Here is a 21,699-nt window from a genome sequence, read left to right as displayed (position 1 = left end):
ACATACGCACAAATAAATAAATGCATAGAAACTCACTAAATCTATATATTGATAAGTAAAGCAATCTATTAAAAACTGCAAGGGGTGTAACTCAAGTACGCAGGACGTGTACAAGAGAAAAACATCCAACAAGTTCAAGCACAAGGAAAGAGAGCACAAAAATATACAAAGCTAGAGACATCAATAAAGGTGTTAATAGAGATCTACTCATAAAGGGATTTAAGGAGACCAAGCTATAGATCTGAGCTCATCTTCTCACAATCATTGAAACTTCGAGCAATTATTTCTCACCCAATGCACTACATTAGACAAGAAGGGATTACATTCCAAATAAAATCCAACTCCTTTCGACTAAACCTTCCTTTCCAAAATGCTACGACCTCCACCACCCGACTAGGCATAACCCACTCCACACCAAATATCTTAAAACCAAAACCCACAAGCCTCTCATGATGTCATAGTGAAGAAGGAGGTGATCAAGAGTTTATCCAGTCTTTTTGCACATACAACACCAATCTATCACTATGATGTGATGCTTGCGAAGATTATCCATAGTAAGATTTTTTTCCTTACGAAATTGTCCATATGAAAAATGCCACCCTCAAGGGAGCCTTAGACCTCCAAATGTTCTTCCAAGGAAAATAGTTAACAACATTGAAAAGGAGAGCTTTGTAAAAAGTTTTGACCTCAAAAAATCATCTTTTGAAGGGAACCAAACAACGCAGCTTCAACTCCCTAACTCCTCCTAACAGAATATAGGACATTGAAAAAAGACGAAACAAAATCCACCTCTTAATCATGAACCAATAAGATAAAATTCATATGCCAATGCATCTCATCATTGTGAGCAAACATATGCTCAGCAAATCAAAGCATCCATGTTCCTTGCAAATGCAAAATAACTTCGGAAAGGAGTCCTTTGAAGGACGATCCTCACACCAAATGCTATGTCAAAACCTGGTTCGAGAGCCATCACCCACCTCGATAGAAACGAAACAAAAAGAAGGCATATTAGCCCCTCCTAATATATTTCCATAGACTCACCCATAAGGCCATGCGACAACTTTAGAGCACCATTTGGCCACCAATATTCTTTATTCACAGCATGTCACCAAAAAGCCTCTCTTTTCACGGCATACCTCCATAACCACTTTCCCAACAAAGCCTGATTGAAGGTGAGCCAACTCCTAATCCCCAAACCTCGAAGACTAAGGAGAGAACAAACCTTCATCCAATTAACAAGATGAAACTTAGACTTGTTATCCAAACCACTCCATAAGAAATCCCTTTGCAGCTTTTTTAGCTGCTTAGCAACACTGACTAGGATAGGGAAGAGAGAAAGGTAATAAATAGGCAAGTTGGAAAGCGTGCTCTTGATCAACGTTCCGCAACCACCCTTGGATAGATAGGCTTTACCACCCCACTAACCTTTTTTCCATTTTCTCAATAATTGTATCCCAAATAAATTTGCCTTGAAAGGAGACGCAACAAATATTTCAAAGGTAGGAATGAAACCGTACAACCTAGAATACGAACTGAAGCATTCACATTCGGCACATCACCCACCGGAACCAAGTCAGATTTGGCCAAATTAATCTTCAACCCTAAAACAGCCTCAAAACAAAGAAGAACATATGGAAATGCCGAGGATTATCAGGAGCAATCCCACAAAAAATACGGGTATCATCTGCGAAAAGATGATGAGAGATAGAAAGAGTATCATCATTCCTTGCCCCCACGAAAAAGCCAAAGATAAAGCCCTAGGTCACTATGGCAGATATCATTAGGTAACAATCACAAAAAGGAGGGGGAAGAGCATCACTCTGTCTCAAACCACGAGAGCTACTAAGGAAACCACTAGGAGTACCATTAAAAAGAATAGAGAATGAACAGTGGATATGCAGTGGACAATCCAACTTTGCCATCTCTCCCCAAAGCCACATATCAAAATAACCAGAAATCCCAACTAAGTAGTCTCGGCTCACCTGATTTGAGACAGTTATCTAAGCATTCATTAGTGATATTCTCATAAAAGCATTTTTTAGTCTAAAATCTGATGACCTCTCAAAAAAGCGTTTTGAGTCTTTGAAATGATATTCTCCAAGACAATTTTCAATCTATTAGCCAAAACCTTCACAATAAGCTTATAAACGCCACTTACTAGACCGATAGGATGAAAATATTTAACCCAACTGCCCCCACTTTCTTATGAATATGGTAAATGAAGGTCACATTCAAACTTTTAACTTTCTTGCCATGCAAATAGAACTCAAGAAAGAGCTTCATAACTTCTTTGATAACTTCCCAACAAGACTAGAAAAAAGCCATAGAGAAACCATCTAAACCTGGAGCCTTATCCCTGTTCAACTCTTTCACCACTTTGAAAACCTCCCTTTCCACGAAGCCTCGTTCCACCCAAACTACCTCTTCCTCACTAATAGAGTGGAACGGAATACCATTTAAGTCTGGCCGCCAATTTTTGTTCTCGGTGTATAGCTAAATGAAAAATTGGACTATATGATTCTTGACTTTATGGGATTAGAGAGATTTCAGCATTGATAACCAAATTCTCTATAGTGTTGCACTTTCTATTAGAATTAGCCAATCGATGAAAGAACTAGGTATTATTATCGCCCTCCTTTAACCACAATGCCCTTGACTTTTGCCTCTAACTCACCTCCTCCAAGAGAACAATCTTCTCTAGTTCAACTGTAGCCACTTCCTTCCTCAATACCTCCTCGCTAGAAAGTGGTCTCTATTCTTAGATTCTATCCAGCCCTTTTGGATCATCAAGAAGAGCCCTTTTTTCTTCTCCACATTACCAAGCTCCGAATCATTCCACAACTTTAGGTCAACTTTCAAGGCTTTCAATTTCTGAGCCAAAACGAAGCTAGAACAGCCATGAAAGCAATAAGAAGACCACCAGTGCCTCATCTTCTCAACAAAGCCATTTGTTTTCAACCACACGTTTTCAAATTTGAAATAACTCTTGCCCCTCCGAAGAACGCCACAATCAATGAGAATAGAAAAGTGATCTAAGACAACTTTGAGTAATTTGCTCTAGAAAACAATTGAGAAATGTTCCTCCCACTTGGGAGAGATGAGGAACCTATTGATTCTAGACCATGCAGGAGAATCCTGGTTTACTAGGTGAAATTCTCAACTCTCTGCTGCCTTTAGGAGTCAACTGATAAGATCTAGAAGAAGATTCCTATCTTAGAACATCCTTGTTGTGGTTGGCATCAAGTGAAAGGAAAAGGGCCATGATCCTTTTCAAATTTATCACATGGCATGCCCAAATATTTCTAAAAACCTTTGATCTTCTTTCTTACCCACCCTGACGTTTCTTTTTCAAAAAAGCTCATCTCCTCTGAAACTGCAGGGGGACATACATTAATTGGCTCAGAAAAAATAAGCTCACCCCAAAGAGAGATATCCAAGATCGGTAATTCCTTCTCACAATCAAGCCCACAACCATTTGTAACCCTGAAAAGCATTGCAGGAGGTTGTTCCTTTCTAGGACTGCTAATCTCTCTTAGTTGCTCAACCAAAGAAGGAATCACAACAAAACCCAAGTTCTCCACCTTGTTGCTCCTTTCCCAACAAAAGAGTCTTGGTTGGAGTAGCCTTGGTCGTGCCCAAGATTGGACCTGAATTAGCCTCACCAACCTTCAGCTGGGCAAATCCCTCCTCCACTTGCTTCTGGCCCACACTATAGACCCCTCACCCTTTTCTCCATGCAATAGGGGGACAAAGGCCTCAGGTTCTAAAGGACGAAAACCCTCTTCCCTTCCTTCAAAACAATAGACCAACCCATGTTCTTAGTAAGAGCCCCATCACTTGCACCACCCACCCGAGAATCCAAAAAAGAAAAAATTCCATTACCTATAGGTTGACCCACACCCGAGAGCTTGGAATCCCTCACACCCAGAACAAAGATGTTTGCTTCAGCCACCAAACCCCCTGACCCAAGAGCTCAATGTCTGCAATGGGGACCTCTTTACTTGAGACGAACTGCACCTGTATGAAACTGGGCATTTCTCCCTCTAGAAAAGGGGACCAGGCTTAAGGACAACCCTCTAGACCTCGTCGCCCGTGAAAATCTGGCCAAAAGGTTGAGGCATGCGCCACAATTGGAAGACCCAATAAGGCAACAATGACAAAGAGACACTGGCGGGGAAAGGTCACAACTACTCCACTGCTCGCAGCATCTCGACTCCCTCTCTGAAAGGTGTCCTTGTCGACATGGTTTTGCGGCGAGGCTACCAAAGGAGTTGCTTCACCCGAACACATGCAAACTCCCGCAAAGGCCTAACTTGCACCCTAACCATTACAGAAGACAAATGGAGGCCCGTTTCATGTTTTTGCCAACCACTGAAGCTTGGGATTTAAGCTAGGCCGAAAATTCGTGGCCAATCATGAAAAATGGATATTTTCCTTTTATAACCTTCTTCACTTGGCCCAAGACTGCTGGATTTAGCTCTTGAGAAAGTTGGGCCCCTCCTGAGGAGATGGGCTTCGAGCATACAATACATGTGTGTGTGTGTGTGTGTGTGTGTGTGCATTCAATCACATGTATACATGCAGACACAAGACACACACACACACACACACAAAGACACAAAGATAACTGAAAGGTTAAACTCAATCAAGGAAATGCATTCCTTACTCAACTTCCAAAAACATATCTTTGTGTCTTTGTGTTTGTGTGCATTCAATCACATGTATACATGCAGACACAAGACACACACACACACACAAAGACACAAAGATAACTGAAAGGTTAAACTCATTCAAGGAAATGCATACCTTACTCTCAACTTCCAAAAACTCAGCAATTAACTCTTCTATTTCTTTCTCATTCAAAGGTTCCTGCACAATGAAGATGAAACCTAATCTAAGTACAATGAAAGCTGAAATGAAATGAGAGAGTATAAACAATAGCAGTTAGACATTGAAATGAAAATTTGGGTAAAATACATTTTCGGTCCACTAACTATTATTAATGTTTCTATTTGATCCATGTTCTTCAAATTGTCTCGATGTTGTCTCCTAATTTCTAACATTGATTCAATTTGACCATTCCCTCTAAATCCTTTAAACTAATATGACATAGTTAGCATTGGGAAACTTCAGAGAGATTTTTTATAAGGAGGTATGACTGGAAGGAGCTGTTGCAAGGTATTCGGGATTTGGATGTAATTGCAGAAGGTCGTAGTTTAGCGGCGGAGGAAAGGATGAGGAAGGAAGATATGTCTAAGGAATTGGATAAAACTATTCTTCAAGAGGAAGTGAGTTGGAGATAGAAATCTAGCGCTTTGTGGTTGAGGAAGGGGGATAAAAATTTGTACACTCAGCAGATTACTTGGCGACCAAAGGTGGATGGTCTTTCATTCCTATCCATTGATGCGGATGAGAGTAATTGGTTGGAAAGAGATTTTGAGGAGCAAGAAGTGTGTGAGGTGGTGAGGGATTTGAATGGAGATAAGGCATCGGGGCCGGATGGTTTCACAGTGGCTTTTTTTAGAGGATATAATGGCAGTTTTTATGGATTTTCATAGTCAACGGAAGTTTGATAAGAGTTATAATGCAACTTTTGTTTCTCTTATTCCAAAGAAGGTAGGAGCAGTGGATGTTAAGGATTTCCGGCCAATTAGCTTAGTAGGTGGGGTGTATAAGATTCTTTCCCAGGTCTTAGCAAACCGACTAAAGTCAGTTTTGGGAAAGATTACCTCTAATTCACATAATGCTTTCATTGGAGGTAGACAAATATTGGACTTAGTGTTAATCACTAGGAAATGTGTCATTGGAAGAGTATTTAGAAAGACAAGACTCCTCCGAGAGTGGCTTTCTTAGTGTGGACAGCAGCTCTAGGAAAAATCATGACCTTGGACAATTTACGAAAAATGAATATTATGGTGATGGACTGGTGTTGCATGTGTAAGCATTGTGGAGAATCAATCGACCATTTATTCCTGTATTGTGAGGTTGCAACCGAGATATGGAGCGTGTTTCTTCAGCTCTTTGGTGTTGATTGGGTTATGCACTTATGCCGAGTGACTGCTTGGGAAGTTGGGAGGGGACAATTGGGTAATCATCTTGCTTTGCACATATGGAGGATGATTCCATTGTGTGTGATTCAGTGTGAAGTGGTGTCTTGGGCGAGAGCAGAATACGCGAAGCTTTAATGATCGTGAGAATGGCTTGCTCAATTTGAAGAAGTTGGTATTACACACTCTATTTTCATGGAGAGTGACATGGCATAGTTCTTTTGTTTCTACTTTTTTTGAATTTTTAGTGTTATGTGCTTCTTTCTCTACTTAGAAGGGGTTCTTTTGTATACCTCCTGTGTACATGGGTTATGCCCCTCGGCACGTTTTTTAATCCACATTACTTATAAATAAATAAAAAATAAAAAATCACTAGGGGAATCTAGGGTGTTGTGCAAGTTGGATTTGGAGAAGGCGTGCAATAATTTAAATTGGGATTTCTTCCTGTATTTGTTAAAGAGATGCGGATTTGGGGAGCACTAGAGGGATTGGATAGCGCATTGTATATCCATGGCGAGATTTCCCATCCTTGTGAATGGAACACCGTCCAAATTTTTCACTAGCTCACACAGGTTAAGATAGGGGAACCCATTATTGCCATTATTGTTCGTGGTTGTTATGGAGGCATTCAGTCAAATGATGATTGCGACAATGGATAGGGGGTCTTCCGACGGGTTTCTCAATGGGGTCAAGGAATAATGAAGAGTTGGTAGTGTTTCATTTACTGTTTGCTGATGATACACTAATTTTTTGTGATGCAAACTCCGAACAAATTCAACATTTGCAGTGTATTTTCTTATGTTTTGAAGCTGTTTCAAGGTTAAGACTCAATTTAAAAAAATCAGAAATTGTTCCTATAGGCCAGCATTCTTGGGTGTAGAGTCTCTTTGTTCCCAATGAAAATTTTGGGTTTGCCGTTGGGTGCTTCTTATAAGGGCACTTCTATTTGGAATGGCATTCATGAAAAAATGGAAGGTTGGTTGGTTGGAGATGGAAGAAACTTTATTTATCTAAGGCTGGTAGATTGACTCTAGCTAAGAGTACTCTATCCAATCTACCTACGTATTTTGTCTCTTTTTCCTATTCTAGTGGGAGTGGCCAATAGGCTTGAGAGACTACAGATGGATTTTTTATGGGGTGGTATTGGGGGTGAGTTCAAATTTCAATTAGTGAATTGGGCACGGATTTGCACTCTGATAAAATCAGGTGTGTTAGGAGTTAGAAATTTGATTCAATACAATCGAGCTCTTTTGTGGAAGTGGTTGTGGCAATATGCTATGGAAAGAGAGGCATTATGGAGAGTGGTGATAGGGACCAATTATGATAGTATGGGGGATGGTGCTCTAAGGAGGTAATAGGAACATTTGGCAAGGGAGCTTTGAAACATATTAGGCATAACCCAATTAAAACCAAAAAGATGGAAAAGCGAACTCCATAATTCTCGAGCCACTTCACAATGAAGAAGAATGTGATCAATGAACTACTCTTCTTGCACATACAACACAAACCACCACTATTACATTCCTCTTCCTCAAATTATCCAAAATCAAGATTTTCCCTAATGCCGACGTCCACACAAAGAACGGTAATCTCAGAGGAGATTTAGCTCTACAAATACTCTTCCATGAAAAAAGGCTTAATTTAAACCAATGTTGGACGAAAGAATTAAATGAATAATTCTGAAAATTGGGGGACAACATTGCTGCAATTAGAAGACTAGGGGCTAAACAAAAAGAATAATAAAAGTTGGAGCATTAGAAGTGTAACTTTCACTTAAAAACTTGGAAACAAGAACAATTACTATGAAAGACAAACTCTTGCAAGAAAGGTGTGAAGCAAATTATCTTCTACAAATTCACTTACCTCAAGATGCAATTCTTCATCATCTTGTCCCGATGTTGATGGTCCCTCGTCTTCTGAGCCATCAATAAAAGATTCACCAGAAGTGCTCTCAGCATCTTCCACTTCCTCTGGCTTTTCTTCCATCTCTTATTCGGATCAAATTGAGAAGAAAAGCAATCCTTGAAATCAGTACCTGATAAATGAATCAAATGTGTAAGCATATAAACCAATTCAATTTATTTCACTCAGATACTATGCAGAGTGCAGCAAACAGGCCAACCAAAAAGAAAATGGAGAAAGGAGACCATCATGTATCAAATAACACAACTAATATTAATAACATCAGTATAAAGATTACACCAGTAAACCCCCATTGGACAACAAGGGGCTTCAACACCTCACCTCTCTTCAAAAATTGCAGATCGATAACTGCCCTAAGCTCGAGTGCATGCCAGAAGACAGGGTACCTGCTTCCCTTTCTACTCTACGTATCAACTATTGTCACTTGTTAGGCTGGGATGCAAAGAATCTGCTTCGCTGAGCTGGTGGCAGCGGAGGATTCTAGGGTATTCTGGGACCATACTACGCCGGCTTATCTCCGCGTGTTAGCCCAGAAAGGTTCTAACAGGCATGGGCAATTTTTGGTGACTGAAGAGTATAATGGAAGAGACAAGTGTGGGTCAGTTCTGGTACCGGAAGGCAGGAATCGAAAAAGCCTTTGTTATCTGATTCAGAGTACGTAGCTGTAAAAAACAGAAGGAGCTTCACGGAGGTGCTACGAACCACGGTGAGAGCGCCAGAGGATCCTTTTAAGCCTCTTGTGGAGCCTATTGCAAAGGTGCCCCTGTGGCTGTTGGGACGGACCGCCGGAAAGAAGATTTCGGTGATGCTCAGTAAAGCAGAAACGAGCGGCCACGGTTCGGCGATTCAATCCCTCTCATTGGCGGCGGAGGTCATTTGGCCCAAGGATCCTTCTCTGGAGAGAGCTGCTTCGCCGAAGGATCTCTCTCTGGATTCGCAGGGGCTTGTCCTCCCCGCCGATACGAATATCGCTGATAATTGCAGTGTGACGGCTGACGGCTTCGAATACGCAAGGCCGAGAGAAACACTGCAGAAGCTACGGGCGGAGATTAGTCGCCATTAGTTTGCGAACGGGTAATTGAATAGGTATTAGTGAGAATAATTATTCCAATTTTTTACTTTGTAACACATATTTTATAATTGGAGTTGAATCAAATTTACTAAAAATAATTTCTAATTTTTTCAAAACTTAAATAAAAACAAAAAACACAAAAAATAATAATAATAATAATAATAATAAAAAAACAAAAACAAAAATTGGTTGAAGGTGCGGTGGTCGGCCACCAAGAGTAGGCACCGAGGGTAGCACCAAACGACCTCGATGTGGCCCTCTAGGGTGGTGTGGCCACCCTCGATGCCATCAGGGGTGGCCGCAACCACCCTCGGAGGGTTTCGAGGGTGGTCACGGCCACTCCCAAGTGCCATCGGGGGTAGCTAGGCCAGCCTAGACTCTCATCGGGGGTGGTCTTGACCACCTCTAATGGCACTGGGGTTGGTGCAGCCAACGACATGATTTAAAAAATTTAAAAAATTTAAAAAAAAAAAAAAAAAAAAAAAAGGTTTTTTAGGAAAGTTTGTCCATTCCCTAAGGAATAGTTATTCCTCTCATTTTTTTAGAGGAATAATTATTCCTCTGTGTAAGGGATTAGTTATTCCTATGAAAATAATTATTCCTAAGAATAGGACCTTACCAAACAAAAAAAATGATTATTCCATAAGAATAATCATTCTATTCCAGGGATCTATTCTGCAGATCAAACGGGCGGCCGAATGGAATTAGTCATCTGTCCATCCTGAAATCGTGGGCCCACGGGCTGTGGGCCTTTGAATTCTAACCCATTAACTGAAGATGTTATGAAAGGACCAAATAATTTGAATATGATTAATTTGAAGGGATAAATGTAAAATTAGTCATTGTTGTTGGCTTAAATTACAAATCACTCTCGAGATCTCTAAACCTTCTCCTCAATTTTGATTAAGAGACCAAAAGTGTGTGCTCTAGTGCCTACACAACCTTCATTTAAATAACTATATCTCCTAGTAAAAGTAGTATTAGATTTCCAAGTTAAAGTAGGACATATAGAACCATTAGGGTGAGAATGCGTGTGAAATTAGGCCAAGCCCAATAAGGGTAATAATTAGCTTGAGGAAGGACATAAATAGAAAATAGGGAAAAATATAAAAAAGCCCCACAAACTACCAGCCGTTTTCGATTTAGCCCCCTAATGTTCCAAAAGTGATAAAGTAGCCCCCCAAACTACCAAATTATTGCATTTTGGCCACTCCGTTAGTCAAAACAGTCAATTTGGACGGAAATTGCAAAACGACGTCGTTTGTTACGGGTAAGTTACTACAATGCCCTTTTGAGAAAAATATAAAAAAGCCCCCCAAACTACCAGCCGTTTTCATTTTAGCCCCCTAATGTTCAGAAAGTGATAAAGTAGCCCCCTAGCTACCAAACAATTGCAATTTGGCTACTCCGTTAGTCATTACTGTCAAATATGATGGAAAATTCAAAACTACGTCGTTTTGACAATGGTAAGTTACTAAAATGCCCTTTTAGAAAAAAAAATCATATTAAAACAAGCACGCTAAATGGCGCCGTTTTGCTTGAAATTAGGGTTTCCTTACACTTACCAAAACGGCGCCGTTTTGATAAGTGTTAGGAATAAAAAGAAAAAACCTTAGATACCACGCAGAAAAAACCCCCAACCCCAGTTTATCTCTCTCCCCCAAACCGCCGACCACCACATCGTTCTATCTCCGGCAACCTTCTCCCTCAAGTGAAAAAAACGCAACGCCCCTCTCTCTCTTTCTCTCAAAACGACTGCCCCTGCCACCACCATCCATCACCGCCGGCCACACCATCCACTAGCTACGAAGCGCCACCGAAAAATTCTTACCCATTGTAGAAATCAAACAAAAAAATCACGTTCGTTGATAAACAACACCGATCCGACAGCTATACCATGAAATACAATAAAAAGATTGAGTTATGGGTAAGATTTACAGGCTGTCGGAGATAGACGACGTGGTGGCCGGCGGTTTTGGGGAAAAAGATAAACTGGGGTTGGGGGTTTTTTCGTGGGTCACCTGCGTGGGGTCTAGGGTTTTTTCTTTTAATTCCTAACACTTACCAAAGTGGCATCATTTTGGTAAGTGTAAGCAAACCCTAATTTCAAGCAAAATGGCGCCGTTTTGCTTGCTTGTTTTAATATGATATTTTTTTCTTCCAAAAATGGCATTTTGGTAACTTACCATTGCCAAAACGATGTAGTTTTAAATTTTTCATCATATTTGACGGTAATGAATAACGGAGTAGCCAAATTGCAATTGTTTGGTAGTTTGGGGGCTACTTTATCACTTTCTGAATATTAGGGGGCTAAAATGAAAACGGCTGGTAGTTTGAGGGGCTTTTTTATATTTTTCCCAAAAGGGCATTGTAGTAACTTACCTGTAACAAACGACGTCGTTTTGCAGTTTCCGTCCAAACTGACGGTTTTGACTAACGGAGTGGCCAAAATGCAATAGTTTGGTAGTTTAGGGGGCTACTTTATCACTTTTGGAACATTAGGGGGCTAAATCGAAAACGGCTGGTAGTTTGGGGGGCTTTTTTATATTTTTCCCTAGAAAATAAAACTAGCTCCAATAGGCTTAGGACACTTGTCATCTCATGACTTGTCTTAGGTTATTATTAATTACAATTAATTTCACTAAATAATTGTAATTAAACTATAACTTTTATTTTTATTTAATCAAACTCCCAATGACTTCTTATAATTGTATCTGAATCATTTATGAAATAATCGGTATTCAAATCAAAATCATAAATTAACTATCACTTGATCATTGAGTACCAAATTTAATATCTTGATTATTTTTGTACTCTTTAAATAATATTTCAACGTGTACATCTAATTTTAGTAACTAGTAAAATACTTTGACCAGATATTTAGAATAATCAATTCCTTTCAAGGAAATATTTCATGTCGCATGGATAAATCAAAGATTATGGACTCCTTATTAAGGAGTAGCGTTCTCACAGTGCTGCATATGATCACCCCAAAACACTAAGATTTTGACTATGAAGATCTTACTCCAAAATATATCAAAGTAACATATACTTCACATTTGAGTGCACAATCCTCTCAGGATTAAGTGCCAATGTTAGAAATAGTAGTGAGTTCAAATTATTCATATCAACAATCATTGTGATAGAATAATAACTCACTTATTCCGTTTAGTCACCAACATATCAATTGGAAGTCTCAACTTCACAAGATCAAGATAGTTCATCATGATTGATATGTTTTAGTTTTATCAAATTGAATGCTCAATTTCATTATTGACTACAAACAATAGCCTATAAGTTACATGGTTGATGGTCTAAAATTGTATGTGTGATAATCTCCTTGTCATTGACACACCTCAAGTGGTATTCAATACAACTCAATGACTTATATATATATATATATATTCAATTAATGCATACATGTAAATAGTAATATGCCCAATGTTCTTGAAATAATTAAGCAAATAAACAACTTTATTAAATAAACTAAAATGTCATGCAAATTGAATTGGACTTTAAAGTATAAACCCTAACATGCTGGGAATAGTGTAATAAACTAAAATATTTTTGTACGACATTGTAGTTTATATTGAATAATGTTGTTATTCATAGATGTATTTAATTAAGCATATGCCATATAACCTTTGTAACACCTCACCCCCACTGACACATAATATTGTCTAATTTTGGCTCTCTCAAACCAAACTTCCCATTTGTAACACTCCACACCATTGACACACAATATTGTCCGTTTTTCGCTTTCTTAAATCAGACTTCATAGGAGGTCACACATCTTGGTACTACTCTCGCATAAGCCCACTTAACTGCAGAGTTCTGATGGGATCATGACCATCATGGCTTTAAAACGCGTTGTTGTCATGAAGGGTAAATGTGTACATATAAGCACATCTCTCATCTTCATACCCAGGTGATGTGGGACGTCATACATATCCACCTTCAGTTGGAAGTTTCACAACCAACATTTATAGCACTATGATAGAACTTTTAAAGTTCTTATCGGACATCAAATCTCCCTTTTGGATTTATGCATTTCAATTTTTGTGTATAAGGGCGGTCCAACTAAGATTTCTTTGGATTATGTTTTGTTTCATCCTACAGTAAGAATAATAGACCCGTACAACAAGCTACAATATGATAACATGTTGTATGCTCAAGTTGATGCAGTCATATATGTTATTGCTAGAATGGGCTTTGGTGGAATAGAGTTTTAGGTTTTTGAGACCGATTGGCCATCAAAAAGGGACCTCGATGAAATTGATGCAACCTTAGAAAATGCTGCCACTTACAATAGGAACTTAGTGAGACGGCAATTGGAAAATGAAGGGACACCTTTGAGGCATAATATGAGGCTTGAAGTTTATGTATTTGTTTTGTTCAATGAGGATTTAAAGCGTGTACCAACATCAAAAAGGAATTACGGTCTCTATCAATCTAATGGAAACATGTGTTACAATGTATAGCTCCTTGCCCTATCAAGTAATACAATACCTTCAATGGATTATAAGCCCCTCGGTCATGCTTCCTTTGCTATAAAGGTCTTTCCCTAGGCCCATAGGCTCATTTTCTTAATCCATATTTCATTGGTTAAGAAAAAAAATATATAAGAAATTGTAAAAGTGAAAAGTTTTTTCTCGTGTACTTCAATTTTGATAAAAGTTTAAGCATATATTATTAATATTGGCGTGCATTGTTGGTTGTAAGTGCTATATTTTGTTGAATACTTATCTCTATTAATTCTTTTATTTTTCCTCTGTTTAAATGGCAATTACTGTGAAACAGGCAGCAATCATGGATTGTCAAAGCTTGGTGTATTGGATGTTTATCCATTTGCTGATGTTCCAAGTTTTAACGAGAAGACCATATGAAGCCAATGGGAGGTCGTTTAAATATGAAGTGTTGTGTATATATGCATACTGGTATGCTCGTCTGGTCTGGGGCTTGTTGGATGGATGGATGGACATGGTACCGATTCAAAAATGTAGTTTCAAACTATGGAAATGTTTGATAATGATATCAGTTTCTTTCCTTAGTTCCTTAATTAGTTCCAATGGTTCACTACCACATTTCTATGCATCGTTCACTATGATACCAAAGCGTGCTAATTAATTAGTTACATCTAAACAATGTGTTTTTGGGTTGGGCGATCTACGCAGTTGAATCTACTTGATAAAATTGAAAACCTAGAGAGCTAATATCAATTCATCTTTTCTTTTCACTTTCAAAGTCGTGACCTACATGTTTTCTTCATAATATTCATTTTATAAAAAAGAAGCATTTCTACAAAAGTAAATAAGAACCATTTTGGGAGGAAATTTTTTTTGGTTACCTTAATAACATGCCACGTTTTTAATAAATAATACTTTTCAAACGTTTTGATGCTTAAAAATGGCCTAAATTTCATAATTTGAAAATCTACAATTTTTGTAAGGGATCATAATCATCTTCTACAATTTTAGAGAAATAGTAGATTCTCAAATTGCGCAATTTTAGTTGTTTTTAGGAATCGAAATGCTTGAAAAGTATCAATTATTAAAAATATGATATATTCCAGTTGAGAATTGAGTATATTTTCATAAGATTATTGCTCTCTACGTATTAAAAAAGTTTTGACCAAAAAATTGTCAATTTTATAAAGAATAAACTTTTTTACAAAAGTGAAGAGGAACCCTTTTGAGAGGAATTTTTTTTTGGTTACCTCAATAATATGCCACGTTTTTAATAGGTAGCATTTTTTCAAGAGTTTTAATGCTTAAAAATGGTCTAACTTACATAATTTGAGAATCTATAATTTGTTGTAAGGGATCCTGATCATCCTCTACAATTTTAAAGAAATAGTAGACTCTCAAATTGCGCAATTTTAATTGTTTTTAGGAATCGAAATGCTTGAAAAATATCAATTATTAAGAATGTGATATGCTCTAGTTGAAAATTGAGTATATTTTCATAAGATTCTTACTATCTACGTTGTAAAAAAGTTTTGACCCAAAAACTGTCTTTTAATTTTATGAAGACTAAACGTTTATACAAAAGTGAAGAAGACAATATTTCTTAAACTTGGAGAACCAATACCAAGTTTATCCAAAAATGTAAATGCAAGGCAGACAGCTCACTATAACTACAAAAAGGAGTAACTAACTTACTTTTAGGGGAAACTTTAGTAAGCTCCCCTGAACTTCTAGTTGATTTGACAAACATCCCATGAACTTCAAACTCTCTCACTTTACCCCCTGAACTTTCAATTTCTATCATTTTTCCTCCTCTGTTAGTTTTCACCGTTAAACTGACATTTTGTGCCCATTATACCCTCAACCAAAACTACGTCGTTTTGAGCTCCAAAATTACACCGTGTCGGGCTTCAAAACTACATCACCAGCCAACCCAAAACGACGTCGTTTTGAGCATTATATTGATAAAAAAATAAAATAAAATAAGCAAAATATTAAAAAAAAAAAAAAGGACCAAATCGGGGTGTCTGGCCAAAATAGAGCCACCTCTTGGCCGATCTGGGGGTGGTCGAACCACCCTCACGGCCAAGGGGGTGGCCCGGCCACCCCCAAAAGGCCAAAAAAAAAAAAAAAAAAAAAGGATCGGGTGTTTTGGGGGTGGCCGGACCACCCTCAAGGGGTTAGGGGTGGTTTTAGCCACCCCTTACTGGCTATATGGGGTGGCCAAAACCACCCCCAAGCCCTCAAAAACTCAAACCCATTCTCCCAGGCAAATTTTTTTGAGCTTTTGGGGGTGGCTGGACCACCCCCAAGGGGCTTGGGGTGACCGAAACCACCCCCATGCCCTTGGGGGTGTTCCGGCCACCCCCAAAACACCCGATCCCCCCCTCCTCATTTTTTTTTTTTGGCCTTTTGGGGGTGGCCAAACCACCCCCTTGGCCATGGGGGTGGTTGAACGACCCCCAGACCAGCTAGGGGGTGGTTGGAGCCACCTCGATTTGGTCTTTGTTTTTTTTTTTTCTAAATATTTTACTTTTTTTTAAAAAAATAATAATAATAATTTTAATGCCTAAAATGATGTCGTTTTGGACTGGGTGGGTGTTGTAGTTTTAGGGCACAAAACAATGTAGTTTTGGGGTGAGGGTATAATAGGCATAACAAGTCAAACCATTTGACTTTAACGTTGAAAACTAACAGAATTGTCCAAAGTGAGAGCAAACCAAAGTTTGTGGGACTAAGTGAAAGTTTTGGTAGTTTAGGGGGTATTTGTCAAATTGGCTGGAAGTTCGGGTGGCCTTACTGAAGTTTCCCCTAACTTTTACAAAAGTATAGAAACTTCCACAATGCCCCTTTGCACAGTCTGCAATACATTCTGATTCAAGACAAAAGAAAGAAAGAAATCAATTTTTCAAGACAAACCCATTTGAGGGGAAATTTTTTTATTATAACCTCAATAACATGCCACGTTTTTAATAGGTAGCATTTTGATGCTTAAAAATGGCATAAATTATGTAATTTGAAAATCTACAATTTTTTATAAGGAATCCTGATCAATCTCTACAATTTTAAAGAAATAATAGATTCTCAAATTGTGCAATTTTAGATGTTTTTAAGCATCGAAACGCTTGAAAAAGATCAATTATTAAAAATGTGATATGTTCCAATTGAAAATTGAGTATACTTTCGTAAGATTCTTTATTTCTACATTATAAAAAAGTTTTGACCCAAAAATTGTCTTTTAATTTTATGAAGAAGAAAGGTTTCTACAATAGTGAAGAGGACATGCCACATTTTTAATAGGTAGCATTTTTCAAGCATTTTGATGTTTAAAAATGGCCTAACATATGTAATTTGAGAATCTATAATTTTTTGTAAAGGATCCCGATCATCCTCTATAATTTTAAAGAAATAGTAGACTCTCAAATTACATAATTTAGAGTTATATTTAGTCATCAAAACGCTTGAAAAATATCAATTATTAAAAATGTGATATGTTCTAGTTGAGAATTGAGTATATTTTCATAAAATTCTTGCTCTCTACGTTGTAAAAAAGCTTAAAGTATATTTTTTCCCAAAAAAAAAAAATAAATAAATCAGGATTAGAATTTGAATTGGAAATCAAAAAAATTCGATTGAAATTTAAAAAAGTCAACTCTTAGTGGGAGGAGGCTGAGAAGTCTATCAACAAGGCCTACAGATCAGGTATTCTCCTAAGAACAAGAACTCTTAGATGCACAAATGTTCTTAGAGGACCACTAAGGTTCCACTCTCAGATCCACGTGGAAAGGCCTTGCCATTGATAAAAACGTGTAAATGAGTTAAGAAAACCATAACTAAATGTGAAGAAAATAAAGAGCAATGTTTTTAATTAGAAATTAGTTTGCTAAAAATACTCATAGTCTCTTAATGAACGAGTGATCTCAATAAAGATGAAAAAGAATTAAAGACATCCGTTTCATAATTTTTATAGAATTACAAGTTTGCTCTTTATTACAAATTTGATCAATCACGAATACTTATTAACAAATAAAAGCACAAAAATGAACATTTAAGTAAGGGATTTGGAAGAACATAATTCTTCAAGGCTGTACTCTTAGTAGTACTCATAGGAGGCCAATGCCCATGACAATGAGGAGAAATTTATGGAGGACCACAAATGCTCAGACCAAATCCCACATATCCAGCCACTGTATCAAAAGAAGTTTGGATTCCGGCTAGTTGAGTGTTCTCGATAATGCATGTAGTATAGTTGATTGGGATAAAAGCAAAACAGAAAATGCCCTCACCAACATGACGTTCTTGCTCAACTAGAATGTTCATTCCTTTCAATGTTAGGATTGGTCCGACTTAGAAGAAGAATGACACATTTGTAACCTGAACCAACTCTAAGTCAGATAGGTTGTAGCATGTGTCAAACATGATGTTCGCAGGAGTGCGAGGAAGATTTACGGTTTTGCAGGGTAGGCATTACGAAAAGCCTCGTAAACAAGCCTTGAAAGCGAGTCTATGTTGCACCAAAATCTATGATCCCTCCTCCTATGAAGCTGCTTTTGGGAATAGATAGCCGCATGTCTCCAATCCCAAGGCCCAAGAGCCTTACAGAGTAATAAGTCCTTGTTTTTGGGTTGGGGAGCAAGGGAATCCATGTAGTTCCAACATGTGGCACTGCTCCTGGAACGCTGAAATTCAACCAACCTAACGACTCTCCAACTGAACCGGGCAAACAATAGTTGAACATGCCTGCCAATCCATGGAGTCGAAGCTGAGTTGGCAGTGAAAGTGGCCCACCTCCAATGCCCACCAAGTCGTGAATTGCAGGGAGCATGGAATGATTTGAGTGGTTGCACCCAAAAAAACACATTCTGAATGTCGATACTTCCAAACTTAAGTGTTTCAAGCACAAGCACACCTTTCGTGAACGAGTTGTCCGGGTAAGCCACCCCGTACTGACACTGACTCATGTTGCAACTGTGTCAGTCGAGGTGATTACAGGTAGTGGAGTCACAAGGCACGGCCAAAATGGAAGTGGAAACGAGTGGGTCGAATACGCCTGGCGTTAGGTAACAATTATAGGGTTTACACTAAAACCATGTAACGTCACTCCCTGTGTCTATAATCATAAGCTAGCTTACAGGAGGGGTACCCACTTCCATCTTTATAATATCTGCTCCAAGTGTCTTGGGAAAAATCACTGTAGGCATAAGGATATTAGGTGGTGTTGGTGGAGTTGTTGGCAATGGAGGGGGAAGTGGTGAAGGAGATGGCAATGGAGCGTAGGGGGTGGTGGTCGGAGGTTGTGCTAAAGTTGATAAGATAAGTATTGTAAGGAAGGACAGGAGAGACGCCATGACTGTCAGGGGCGGACGCACGTTAGGAGTTGGGGGATCCATGGCAACCCCAAACATTTGGAAGACCCTTTAAATTTTTTTTTTTTTTTTAAAAAAAAAGAGTTACAATTACAGTGTAAAGGCCCCGGCTAAATTTGAAAATTAACTCCTACAAGTTTTTTCTTTTCTCTATTATACTATAAGTCTAGAATGGACTACTATGTAACCAAAATAATAATAATAATAATACTAATTAATTAATTAATTACAAAAAAATAATAATAATAAAAAGTTTTTGTTTCAAACAAATCTTAAATTTTACTCTCTTTCACATTCTCACCCAACCCTAAGAAAAAGAGAGAATTTTTGTGGTTGAAGAAATACTGAGAGGCTGAACACCATAATTTGTCTCACATCCACCGTCTGACCGTCGATCTGTTGTACTTCCACCGTTGGCCGTCCACGCACCACCAGCGGTAGCAACAGTGCATCGTGAGTTTCCTCTCTTCTTTGTAGAATTTAAGATTTATGCTTTGAACTTTGGGGCCTTTCTGAAACACCATTTTTTCTTAGAAGAAATTTGAACATGTGAGAAGAGAAACATTGTAAAACGGTGAAAGTTTTTTGGCTTGAGGCGTGCGGGAAAGACTAAAAGGTGAAAGAAGATTACTTTGAAATAAGATATTTGAGGCTTAACAAATAAGGTCAAGACTCAAAGTTTGAGAGTCAAAGAAAAAGATAAGAAAAAAAAAGAAGAAAAAAAATATTTGTGGTTGTGGCCTGTGGTCCTATAGGGGTGTTAGCTGTGTGGGCAAAGTGAAACAATGAAAAAAAAAAAGAAAAAGAAGTGATTCATGGTGGGTGAAGTGTGTTGATAAGAAAGCAATTTTTTTTTTTTTCCTTTAGTCTTTAATTGATAAAAAAAATTCATTTATTCTAGAAGGTTGATTAGGGGAGGAATTTTTTTTTTTTTCTTTTTCTTTTAGCTTGAGATGAAGAGTTTGAGGAATGAGGAAATAGTCTTTACTTTTTTTTAGTCTTTAATTGATAGTAGAACTCTCAAGAAGATTGATTTGGAGCTAAAAAAAAAAAGAGAGAGAGACAAATTTAATTCTAAACAATCTAATACTTTTTCAAATAATTTTCAAGATAATCTTAAGTGTTTAACTTTTAATAGTCATGAAATAATTCAAACAAAAATCAATTGCAATGACATGTTCATACTTTTCTTTAGGGTGTTTTTAAATGGCATAAATTATGTTAAGAGGTAGGAGTTAAATTTATTAATATAGTTGTATTTAAAGTATTAGAGTAGTGTGAGAATTATGCATGTCCTTTTCAGTTGAAGTACTTAGTAAAATACAACTACTTGATTTTAGATAGATAAAACTCCTCCAAATTAGATTGATTTTTTTTAAAAAATTTATTCTATTAAAGTAAATAATGCCTTTAAAATAAGTAATCAATTTGGAAGATAACTTCTTCTTTTTATTGTGCTCCATTCTTTCTTCTTCTAATTAATTATTGATTTTATTGGTTTGCAGCATTCGGCTAACTCCTTATTGTGGTTGGTTTGTTTTCAAGAAATCCCTCAAGATAACTAATTCACTAAAAGGTACTCATTTTTCTTAAACACTACTAATTGTATTCAGTTTACTTCGTAAGTAATTTAAATTATTATATGTTTGTGATGTCCTTAGATGAATATTTTTAATAGTTACTTTGATTTTTGTTTTTTTTTTTTTTTTGGTAATTTGATGAATTCGATTTGATTAATTTATTTGTTACTCTTTCAGTTGTTGGTGCTAATAAGAATTATTTTGAGTAAAAAATTCTCACAAATATTTTATATTTCTAATTCTATGTACTTTTCAAGTAAATTGTTGATCCATAAATTTTTCTTACAGCTTAGAGAAATATGGGCAAACAAAAAACAATTGATTCATTCTTTAAGAAAAAAGATGGGAGTGATTTAGAGATTAATACACGGTTAGATAGAACGTTGGCAACGAATCTTAATGCTTCAGTGAGTGATGAGCGACCGACCTTCTAAATATCCAAAAATCAAACCTGAAAAAATGAGTGCTACCTTTTTGGAACATGATCCAGGATTACGTCCCCAAATAAGAGAATTTTCTGTTCACTTACAAGATGAAATGCGGCGTGCTTATCTTAAAGCTGGTCCATATTAACCCATACATGCAAAACATCTAGCTTCAGGACCGGATAATCATCGTCATCGATTTCAAGCTTTTATTGGTTCAAGACATACTCAACTTGGTTAGAATATTCACCTTCAAAGAATCCCATATTTTGTCATCCATGTTATATTTTTTCTAAGCAATCGACAGGCCACCCGAGATCAGATGCATTTACAGTGAAAGGTTTTAACAATTGAAAAAAGGTAAATGGTGGAGTGAATTGTCCTTTAATGGGACATGTGGGTAAAGATTTAAATTCACCGCATAAAATTGCAGTAGATGTTGTGATGATCTCAAGAACAATTCATGTCATATTGGCAAGTTAATTATAAAACAATCATTACAAGAAATGGAGAGTAGTCGATTGCGGCTCAGAACCTCGATAGATAGTGTTCGATGGCTCGCATTCCAAGCATGTGCATTCAGAGGTCATGATGAAAGCTCAAACTCAAAGAATTAAGGTAACTACATTGAATTGATAAAGTTCTTAGCAACTTATAATGATAACATTGCTGAAGTTGTCTTGGAAAATGCTCAACGGAATGCAAAATATACATCACCAAAAATTCAAAAAGAAATTTTGCATATCATTGCAAGTAAAATGCAAGATGTTATTTGTAAAGAAATTGGGGATGCCAAATTTTGCATTCTTGTTGATGA

The 21,699-nt window shown here is 37.5% G+C and overlaps 1 protein-coding gene and 2 pseudogenes across 4 annotated transcripts in view; 1 reads left to right on the top strand and 2 right to left on the bottom strand.

The window, feature by feature from the left end:
• ATRX (P-loop containing nucleoside triphosphate hydrolases superfamily protein) overlaps positions 1–9,037 on the bottom strand; it is a 47,995-nt gene extending 38,958 nt beyond the window's left edge. For all 4 annotated transcript variants that reach the window (XM_059579677.2, XM_059579676.2, XM_059579678.2 and 1 more), the window contains exons 1-3: positions 8,295–9,037; positions 7,914–8,085; positions 4,810–4,872 (exon numbers count right to left, since the gene is read on the bottom strand). In XM_059579677.2, coding sequence (XP_059435660.1) covers positions 4,810–4,872; positions 7,914–8,036 — 186 coding nt within the window. In that variant the 5' untranslated portion in view covers positions 8,037–8,085; positions 8,295–9,037. The remainder of the gene's footprint in view (positions 1–4,809; positions 4,873–7,913; positions 8,086–8,294) is intronic.
• Positions 9,038–12,923: 3,886 nt separating this feature from the next.
• On the top strand, positions 12,924–14,096 carry LOC132168992 (glucan endo-1,3-beta-glucosidase 14-like; annotated as a pseudogene).
• A 3,417-nt stretch (positions 14,097–17,513) lies between these two features.
• LOC148587905 (protein ASPARTIC PROTEASE IN GUARD CELL 2-like) lies at positions 17,514–18,859 on the bottom strand (annotated as a pseudogene).
• Positions 18,860–21,699: the final 2,840 nt, after the last annotated feature.

This window comes from Corylus avellana, chromosome 1, assembly GCF_965113065.1.
Source record: "Corylus avellana chromosome 1, dhCorAvel1.hap1.2, whole genome shotgun sequence".
NCBI classification, from domain to species: domain Eukaryota; kingdom Viridiplantae; phylum Streptophyta; class Magnoliopsida; order Fagales; family Betulaceae; genus Corylus; species Corylus avellana.
Note: the sequence above shows the minus strand (reverse complement) of the source record. Positions and strands in the feature narration are given on the sequence as shown.